General features: G+C 36.0%; 4 protein-coding genes across 5 annotated transcripts; all 4 read left to right on the top strand.

Moving 5' to 3' along the window:
* Nucleotides 1–847: 847 nt before the first annotated feature.
* LOC21410827 (putative disease resistance protein At3g14460) lies at nucleotides 848–5240 on the top strand. 2 transcript variants are annotated; one of them, XM_024163378.1, is made up of 4 exons: nucleotides 848–917; nucleotides 1540–3019; nucleotides 3357–4873; nucleotides 4948–5240. In XM_024163378.1, the coding sequence occupies exon 3, from the start codon at nucleotides 3460–3462 to the stop codon at nucleotides 4849–4851; it is 1392 nt and encodes a 463-aa protein (XP_024019146.1). In that variant the 5' UTR covers nucleotides 848–917; nucleotides 1540–3019; nucleotides 3357–3459; the 3' UTR covers nucleotides 4852–4873; nucleotides 4948–5240. The 2 variants fall into 2 exon arrangements, with proteins under 2 accessions (XP_024019146.1, XP_024019145.1); XM_024163377.1 differs by having other exon boundaries at nucleotides 1540–4873.
* LOC112090936 (putative disease resistance protein RGA3) lies at nucleotides 2359–3373 on the top strand. The gene is made up of 2 exons (XM_024163389.1): nucleotides 2359–3019; nucleotides 3357–3373. Exons 1-2 carry the CDS (start codon nucleotides 2359–2361, stop codon nucleotides 3371–3373), a joined length of 678 nt encoding a protein of 225 aa, XP_024019157.1.
* A 1080-nt stretch (nucleotides 5241–6320) lies between the features above and the next one.
* On the top strand, nucleotides 6321–6864 carry LOC21399297 (copper transporter 6). Its single transcript, XM_010094730.2, has one exon. It carries the CDS (start codon nucleotides 6324–6326, stop codon nucleotides 6711–6713), a length of 390 nt encoding a protein of 129 aa, XP_010093032.2. The 5' UTR covers nucleotides 6321–6323; the 3' UTR covers nucleotides 6714–6864.
* A 1641-nt stretch (nucleotides 6865–8505) lies between these two features.
* LOC21399296 (copper transporter 1) lies at nucleotides 8506–9393 on the top strand. The gene has a single exon (XM_010094729.2). It carries the CDS (start codon nucleotides 8659–8661, stop codon nucleotides 9115–9117), a length of 459 nt encoding a protein of 152 aa, XP_010093031.1. The 5' UTR covers nucleotides 8506–8658; the 3' UTR covers nucleotides 9118–9393.
* The last annotated feature ends 285 nt before the right edge of the window (nucleotides 9394–9678 follow it).

The following is a 9678-nucleotide window of genomic DNA, read 5'->3' as shown; positions in this document are numbered from 1 at the left end:
AATTCATTGGTAAATATTACAGTTACTCTTTAGGGAAAATTGTAATTGAAAATTTCCTCATTATGTTATTACCAATAAAAGATATAAAATCTAAATCATTTTTTCCCTTTATTAACTTTTTCTAACTTTTTCCTTTGATGCACAGGATAATTTTTATGTAACATTTATAAACATATCTTCATCTCATTTTATTGAAGAGTTCTTCTTTTACTGTTGTATTGCTGTCTCTTTGTTGGTTTGCTAATTAAACCCATTTTTATGTTCATTAAGTATTTCAGTAGATTTAGTTCCATTGACGATTGTAAATATTCTTTTATGTTTCTTATGAATAAACCTTTGCATATCTATAAATAAGTTTGTACATTTTTACTTACAAAGATAGATATGTAAATAAATGTGTATATATGTGTTATAAATTTACAACAACTTATAAACATATATCTATATATATATATGTAACCTTTGTATATCTGTAAATAAGTTTGTACATTTTTATTTACAAAGATAAAGATATAAATAAATGTGTATATATGTATTATAAACTCACAACAATTTATAAACATATATATGTGTGTTTTTATATATTTTTTAAATTTAAATTACTGTTAATTATCCCATTGCATACGCAAATGCACGGTAACACGTTAGTTTTACCCAAAAAAGAGAATAGAGACTAAAATATAACATATTAAAGATTTTAGAGACCATCCGTACCGATTAGCTTAAAACAAAAAACGAAAATATTAAGATAATATCAGCCGTTCATTTCTTTTGCTTTAATCTCAACCCTTAATCCGCAACTATAAAATCAAGTTACAAACCACCTTCCTCTGTAACACTCCCCATCGTCGTAAGCTGAACAGAGAAGATACACAAATCTACTTATTTTCTGGCTTGGAAAATCCTTACTACCCATGGTAATTTTTTTTTTCTTTTTCTTTTTCCTCTGTGAATAAAAATAGTTATAATTCTCTATCTTTTTTTGAAAGAAAATGGAAATTGACATAATTTCTTGTCGCTAAGGAGCGAAATTTCGAGGTTCATTAAACAAACGAAACTCATAACTTATCTGTTTATTTATTTATTTCTCTGTTGGTCAGTGAGAGAAATCACTAATTCTGGAGTTTTAACGAAAAAGAAAGTTTTTTTAGGAGCAAAATTTTGAGGTTCATTGGACAAACCTAACTAATAATTCAATTGTTTTTTTGGATTTTTAACCAAAAAGAATGCATTTTTTTTTAGAAGCAAAATTATTGATTTATTTTTTGGTTTCGTCAGTGAGAGAAATCCCTGATTCTGGAATTTAACGAAAAAGGATTTTTTTAGGAGCAAAATTTTGAGGTTGATTGGACAAACCAAACTCAAAATTTATTTATTTTTCTGTTGGACAGTGAGAGAAATCCCTAATTCTAGATTTTTAACCACAAAGAAATTTTTTATAGGGGCAAATTTTCGAGGTTCATTGGACAAGCCTAACTCAAAATTTCTTTTGTTTGTGTGTGTGTGGTTTTTTTTTTTTTTTTTTTTTTTTTTTTCCAGTGAGAGAAGTCGCTGATTCTGGTAACATGGGGGAACTGGTGGGCGAGAATTTCCTCTGCGATGTGTTGGAGAAGCTATTTGAAAGGTTAGGTTCTGTGGAGTTTGCGAAATTTTTTCGAGGAAAGAAATCTATTGGTGAACAACATAGGAAATTGAGTGAGCAGTTAATGAGTGCAAGTCTAGTTCTGAATGATGCTGAAGAGAGGCAAATCAGCGAGCCGAATGTGAAAGAATGGCTGGATGAGCTCACACATGTCGTCTTGAGAGCAGATGACTTGGTGGAGGACATCAACGACGAAGCCCTTCTGAAGCTTGACTGAATTTGGCAGAACTGTACAAGGTGAGCTAGCACGGATCTCGTACGAATTGGATGATGTTTTAGATAAAAGGATTGTCCTTGGTTTGAAAACTAGTTCGATGGTTAAGGCTCGAAAGGCGGTATGTTTGAGAAGATTAATGCATGAAGTAGAGGAGAGTCATGTTTATGGAAGGAATGCTGAGAAAGAGGAGATCTTGAAGTTGCTGCTTTCGAGTGATGTTTGGGGAAATGGAATTGGCGTGCTTCCCATTGTCAGTGTGGGGGGCATTGGTAAGACTACCCTTGCTGAACTTGTTTGCGGTGATGTGAGATTGAAGGGACATGATTTTCAGCTCAAAGCATGGGTTACTGTTTCGGCTGAGTTTGATGTTTCTAGAATACTAAAGGCTATTTTGCAGCGGGTCAATTCCAGAGCGCCACGCTACATTGAGGAACTTCAACTTCGATTGAGAAGGCATTGATAGGCAAGAAATTTTTGTTGGTTCTCGACGACGTTTGGGATGAGTTATGAGAAGTGGCATTTCCTATGGAGCACCTTTACTTTTGCAGATAAGGGAAGCAGGATCATTGTGACGACACGGAGTGAAAATGTTGCATCAATAGTGAAGACCGGGGAAGTAACTTATCAACTACGGCAGTTACCAGAGGCCGATTGCTGGAAAATATTTTCAGAGCATGCCTTCAGTGGAGACTTGGATGCAGATCCACGTTTGCAACAAGTTGGTAAGAAAATTGTTAAGAAGTGTGGGGGGCTCCCATTAGCCTTAAGATCAATGGGTGCTCTCTTACGCTTCGAAAGAGATCCAAGTAAATGGGATAGCATTCTAAGGAGCCATGTGTGGGAATTGCGTGAAACCCAGAGAAACAATATTCTGCCATCGTTATGGTTGAGCTATCATTATCTACCTTCTTGTTTGAAGCATTGTTTTGCTTATTGCTCAGTATTTCTGAAAGATTTTGAAATACAAAAAGAGGAATTAATCTTGCTGTGGATGGCAGAAGGTTTTTTGCAATCTGTTGAGGAAGAAAAGAGAATGGAAGATGTTGGAGAGGAGTACATCAAAGATCTAATATCAAGGTCATTAGTTCAAAGATCAAGATATGATGAGTCGACAGTTAAGATGCATGATCTTGTTCATGATTTAGCTCTCTTTGTATCAGGTAAATTTTGTTTGAGGTATGGTGATAATACACACATAAAGCAGCTTACAAGTAAGACACGTCATTTATCACAGCATATATAACTCATGGACAAGTATATCTGAAGCCAAATATTTACGCACCTTTATAGGAGGATCACATAAAAATTGAGCTAATCAGTTAGTTGAAAAAGTGACAGAAAATGGAAAGTGTTTAAGAATGATCTCTCAATTGACAAAAATTTGGTTGTGGACTGCCTGATTCGTTCAGTAATTTGAAGCATCTTAGATATTTGAACTTATCTGGCAACATGTTTTACGAGGTGCCTAGCTCAATTTGTGGTCTCTACAATTTGCAGACATTGTTGTTGTCTAATTGTGGAAGACTTACTAAGCTGCCTACCAATATGGGAAGACTAATCAATTTGCGTCATCTTGACACTACTTCGTCACCTCTAAGCGATGCCACCTCAAATGTGTAATTTGAAACAGTTGCAAAAGTTAACTGATTTTGTTTTGAGTGTGCATACCGGTCCTAGCATTAAAGAGTTGGGAGATCTTCGATATTTGGGTGGAGAACTTCGAATTTCATGGCTTGAAAATGTTGATAGTGTTGAGGACGTTCTGAAAGCAAATTTAAGGGAGAAGGCGAATCTCAATGAGCTAAGTTTAACATGGAGACGTGATAGTACTGGGAGTAGAAGAGGAAGAGAGGTACTTGACGCGCTGCAACCTCACACAAACTTGAAGAAGCTCTCTATTTACAGATATGCTGGTTCGTTTTTCCCTAAATGGGTTGGAGATGCTTCATTTTCAAATATAGTGTTGTTGAATCTCATTGGTTGCAAGTATTGCTTGTTGTTGCCGCCAGTCGGGCAGTTACCTTCTCTTCGAGAGCTTTGTGTTCAAGACTTTGATGGGTTGGAGACAGTAGGTGCTGAGTTTTGTGGTAGTAATTCTTCTGTTATTCCATTTCAATCTTTGGAAATTTTGTCGTTTCATGAAATGTCGAAATGGAGTGAGTGGTTATTTATTGGAGGTGACAAAGAAGTTGCATATTTCCCCCGTCTCAAACAGCTTTGCTTGTTTTGTTGTTCGAATTTAACTGGGAGCTTACCTGATTGTGATTCAATTGAAACTCTACGACTTAATTGGTGCGCCAAATTAGAGTTCCCGGGTAGCTGCCGCTATGCAAACCTTAGAACGTTGGAAATTACTGCATGTGATACTCTAACGTCGTTACCATTAGACTACTTCCCAATGCTTAAGGAGCTTGTGCTGCGTTATTGTCAGAAGCTGGAGTCGCTTACCTTTTCAGAAGGAAGTGGCACTGTGCTCCACTATCTCAGTTTACTGAGAGTGTTTGCGAGAATTTCAGGTCGCTGCCTGAACACATGCACAGGCTTCTTCCATCTCTTGCTTTTTTGGAAATGTCTTGAGTGTCCAAATGTTGAGTCATTACCTGAAGCTGGATTGCCCCGTGATTTAGATACTCTTGTGATTTTCAAATGCCGCAAACTCATAGTGGAACGCAGGAATTGGTATCTCCATGGACTAAACGCTTTGAGATCGTTATGCATTGCTCATTCTGATGCGGTGTTGGATTCATTTCCAGAGGTGTTTCTTCCCATGTCTTTAACTTCGTTGAAGCTCCTTAATCTTTCAAACCTTAGAAGCCTAAACGGAAGCGCCTTTCAACACGTCTCGTCTCTTGTTACATTGTCGGTGTCTCACTGCAAGAAGCTCCAGTTTTTGCCGGACGAAGTGCTTTGTACTTCTCTTTGCACTTTGATCATCAAAGAATGCCCTTTTCTTGAACACAGGTACCGGAGATGGGAAGGGGTCCCAATATAGAGATTTCTGGCCAAACAACATAGTGAGTATTCTACATTTTCGTTATTCTCCATTTATTCTTTCCAAATATCTTGTTATGGACCCTTTTTTTGTTAGATGAAGAAGATCTTCAACCTATGGCGTTGCACGTTTTCTTTTCTTCTGAAATTGCTGCCGAACGTCGTTCACTCTGGGAATGAACAAACTGCGCTGTTGTTCATCCGCAATCATTCCATTATGATTACTTTAGCTATGATGTTGTCGTGCGTGAGCTATGAAGGTCGACAAATGAACATAATGCAGCTAAAAGCGTCTGTCCTTTTTATCAATTTATTTATTTATTTTGAAACACAAATAATGAACAAGTTTGTGCTATTTAGTATTTATGCAACTCTTTGCTAGAAAGTTGAAAATTGAAGGTTTATGTTCTCTTGAAATCTCTACTAATAAACCATCTTCCAATTCTCTTGTCAGAGTGATTGTTTTTCTATTGTGATTGCTTTGAGAGGACATTGGCACTCGGCAATCTTTCTTGTTTCTTTGCTTTCCCACCCTCTCTCTCCCTCTCTCTCTCTCTCTCTCTCTCTCTCTCTTATCTATAAAAAAATATAATAATAAAAAAAGTTTCTCTTCAAGTAAACAAGTATGCAATGATTTGGAGACATTTTGGTCGCTCATTTTGTTTATCTTATCGCCTACACGTGTCATTATTTGTGATGATGTTCGATTGGGAATTATCATAACAACTTAAGACTTCAGTTATTGCAAATCTAATTAGATGTAATTAGTACCACAAGAGAAACTGGTGACGTAATTAGTGAAAGAGAAATGCTGAAAACGGCCTACTCGCCTAAACTAAAAGTTGTTTTTCTTTAAAAAAAAAAAAAAAGACCCTTTTTGTTAAGTTCAATTAGTGCCATGTAAAAATGAAATTTAAAAGGCGTCATGAAATTAGTTGTATTGTTCGAGGACTATTTATGAAAATAACTTATTAAAATTTTCCTCCATCTTTTTTCCTCGTTGCCTTCTTATTTTGTTTTCCCAATTCCATCCACTTTCCACCAGGAGCATGTGTCAAATATTAAAACGACATATCGCATGCAGTTTATTATTCTTTCATATCAAACAACGTTCCATTTCCCAAATCTCAAACGACAACAGCCATTATGTGTGTAAAAAATGACAATATTTCGTTACTAACCCTTCCAATCCGCCACTCAGAACAAGACATGGGTGAAGAATCTAAAGCCGTGAACATCTCTTCATCAACTCCAAGGTTATTATCCTTGTTTTCAACTATAAACAAATTATTTATTTATTATTATTATTATATCATACAATATGATTTACAAAGACCGTGAACAACAAAGAAACATTTATGCAATAATCATCTTTCAAAGTGATTTCTAATTCATCTCTCACCTACACAGATCATGTCCCTTCACGAGCACCAAAACATGAACATGGATCATGATATGAACATGGACAAGAACATGAACATGACTATGCAGGAGATGAGTTTTCACTGGAGCAAAACGGCCACTGTCTTGTTCTCAGGCTGGCCTGGAGAAAGCCTCCCCAGGTACATCTGGTCTCTGCTGTTTGTCTTTATGATGGCCGCCGTCGTCGAGTTACTGTCCATCCCTGCAGCCGTCGACAAAGGCACTGGCACAGTTCCTACTCTGGCTGCATACAGCCGGGCCTTTGTCTATGCTATTCGCATTGGCTTGTCTTACTTAGTCATGCTCTCTCTCATGTCCTTCAACGGCGGAATCTTCGCCGCCGCCGTCGCCGGTCATGTCGTCGGGTTCTTCATAGTCAAGGCACGCGCTCTTAGGCGGTCTAACCATAACCAAGAAGAGGACCTTGAATCCCATGTTTGATTTTACCTTTCTTGACAATATATGGCTTGTGCTTTCTGTCTTTTTTTTTTCTTTGTTTATAAATGTGAAGAAAATGAAACCTACAATTTGTTTACAAGCATTGAAAAAATGTTGCCTTCATGTGTGAATTGTGATGGTTTCAGCTGATATGCTTTGGGCAAAACAAAAAAAAAAGAAAGGTATTTGATTCGCTTTTCACAATTATGATAAACAAAGTTTTTGCGTTTTTGCTTGGGAATTGGAAATAGTGGATGATATTGGTCCCATTGATTACGACACACACTTTCTCATGATGTGCTGATGATGAGGCACTAATTCATTGTCCTTCCTTCATGTCAATTAATTATTAAAATACGTTATAAATCTCATTTTCTAATATGTACTTGAGTTATTTATCTATATTTGTTTTTGTGAAAAAAGAAATGAAGCAAATGGTGGGTTTTGAGAGATGAGGTGGCAGAATATGCATGCTTTACTTCTTCAGCGCCAATAATATCATCTATACATAGTTTGGTGCTTTGAAGAAGTTCATGATGAAAGTTGTAGAATAACTCAAAAACATAGAATAAAAAAAAAAAAAAAAAAAATTTGACCCAAAAAAAAAAAAAAAAAAAAAAAGCGGATAGGCAAGTTCAAAGCAACAACCTTTTACATCACTAGAGATCACAATCTATTATAATAGTTATGTTTAGAATTGATTAAACCTCTGCGGTGGCATAAATACGTAATAAATATTAACATTGAGAATTTTATTCTTATATTTGCTTTCTTGATTTTTTCACTTAATACTGTTCTTGACATATTTAATTTAATTTCTTCACACTATTGCATATGTGACAAGGGTTCATTATTCTGATTAAGAAACCTTGGAAGAAGCTTGTTCCAAAATGAAGTTAGAACCAATTAACAAGTTATTTTTACCAACTCTTCCATTATATTTTATCATTAAATTTAGAGCGCTAGTGTTCCTAGTTAACACGATTTCCTCACTCATAAAGTAGATTCCACTCACTGGGGGAATCCACCCTTTTATTAAAAGTTGTGGACTTCGATTATTTGAGTACTTTAAAGCTTTTCTTTTTTTTTTTTCTTTTTCTAAAAAGTAGTTGAGTATATCATTGCTATTAAAAATATCACTTTTAATAAAAAGTGAGTCATACATGTAAATTTCATGCCACGGAACTTATTTTCTGTTAGTGAGTAGTGTTTAACACTATACCTTATAGCATTGTTTTTATGTTTATTACTACTATTATAAGCGCTCGTAATTAAATAATTGGTTTGATCATGAGCTCTCCATCATAAAGGCAACATCTGAAAAGAGAAGCAATGAGTGAAAATGGTAGAAAACAAAATTAGTGTCAGCACCACTTAACATCAACGTCGCACGCTTTATGTAATTATGAATACACGTAATTTGTTTACGAAGTAATCACAACAATTATCTAGTTTCGAGCTAGCTAGATCATACAACTAGCAGAAGTTGACTTATTTGTAATTATTTAGTTTAGCGAAAAACAAAAAACTAGTTTATGACAAATATGAATTGTCTATCAGTTTTGATCACAAAATATAAATTATGCATTTTTTTCCCTTGGTGAACCAGAACCTAGACAATGACTTCTATATATTAGGTTACTTTCCCTTCTCTTAATTTGGATTTCCAACGTAATAATAATAAAGACAGAATCATAGAAAAATAAATGAAGAAACAGACAAAAACCATGTAACATAAATAATTAATAGAAACATAGCCAATCAATCACATATCATTTTGTAATCTCATACCTCAGTCACCCCCTCCACCCCAAATGTTGCTTTCCAGCTCCTCTCTCCATTATACACAAATTACAAAACACCAAGAAAAAAGCTAATTATAATCACTATGTCAAACCCCCAAAATCTGATCATTTCTCTGTATTGAGAAAGGAAAAACAAAAAAAAAATGTCTGATCAGAACAGCGACAATATGTCCAGCATGAGCGGCGACAATATGTCCGGTATGGGCAGCGGCGACCTGAGCAACACAACACGCAAGATGATCATGCATTCGAGCCTTTACTGGGGCAAAGATGCGATAATCGTGTTCCCTAATTGGCCTAACGAGGATATTGGCATGTACATATTGGCTTTCTTCTTTGTGTTTCTTCTGGCTGTTGCTTCTGAGGTTTTGTCTATCTCTCCCACCGTCAGAGGCGGCACGAGTCCCACCAAGGCCGGCGCAGTTCAGGCCGGCGTCTATGCTTTTCACATCGGTTTCACCTACTTGATCATGCTCTCTGTGATGTCCTTCAATGTGGGAATATTCCTAGCTGCCGTGGCTGGCCATACCCTAGGGTTCTTTCTTGTCAAGGCTCGCACTCAGGCCCTAGTTAACCAGCCCCAGGCGGATCCCAAAGTCTAAATATTTGTAATATGTGCTTAACTACTGCTCCTGTTTTGTGTGCTTTGTTTGAATTTCGTCTTTGTTTGTGTGAATTTTATATTTGTGTGATTGCCCACCTTGAAAAAAGAACATCAATGTTAAGGGGTATCGGTGGTGCTGAGCACGCACACAAATAGACCGTGAGTTATAATATAGACTCATCTTCTATTATAGTGCTCGACACTGATAGTATTTTTCTTAAAAAAACTATGAAAATAATAAATAAGTGGGCCGTTCTTTAGTGTGTATGCTTTGTCCGGTGTGGTTGCAATAAAATGCACTTCAAAGTGACCTACTTTGTGACGAAGTGCAGGTCTGCATTACATGTATGTTGTATATATTTCTGTGCAATGTCATAATTGTAGTTTTAAATGTGCCTGCTTAACTTAATACTTTATGATGTTATTTGTGACTTTAATGTTATTTCTCTAGTCTGAGCTAACTCCCAAGAGTACTACTAATTGGTCAGTTAGAACAATGAAATACAGAAATAAGCAAGTTTTTCAAGAAACTAGAAAGGCAAAACAGAAAAGAGGAATT

This window comes from Morus notabilis, unplaced genomic scaffold (assembly GCF_000414095.1).
Source record: "Morus notabilis unplaced genomic scaffold, ASM41409v2 Scaffold1154, whole genome shotgun sequence".
NCBI classification, from domain to species: Eukaryota; Viridiplantae; Streptophyta; class Magnoliopsida; order Rosales; family Moraceae; genus Morus; species Morus notabilis.
Note: the sequence above shows the minus strand (reverse complement) of the source record. Positions and strands in the feature narration are given on the sequence as shown.

What these genes read in the sequence shown, in the direction of transcription:
- LOC112090936 (XM_024163389.1), top strand. Translation starts at nt 2,359, where the DNA reads ATGAGTTATGAGAAGTGGCATTTCCTATGGAGCACCTTTACTTTTGCA.
- LOC21410827 (XM_024163378.1), top strand. Translation starts at nt 3,460, where the DNA reads ATGCCACCTCAAATGTGTAATTTGAAACAGTTGCAAAAGTTAACTGAT.
- LOC21399297 (XM_010094730.2), top strand. Translation starts at nt 6,324, where the DNA reads ATGAACATGACTATGCAGGAGATGAGTTTTCACTGGAGCAAAACGGCC.
- LOC21399296 (XM_010094729.2), top strand. Translation starts at nt 8,659, where the DNA reads ATGTCTGATCAGAACAGCGACAATATGTCCAGCATGAGCGGCGACAAT.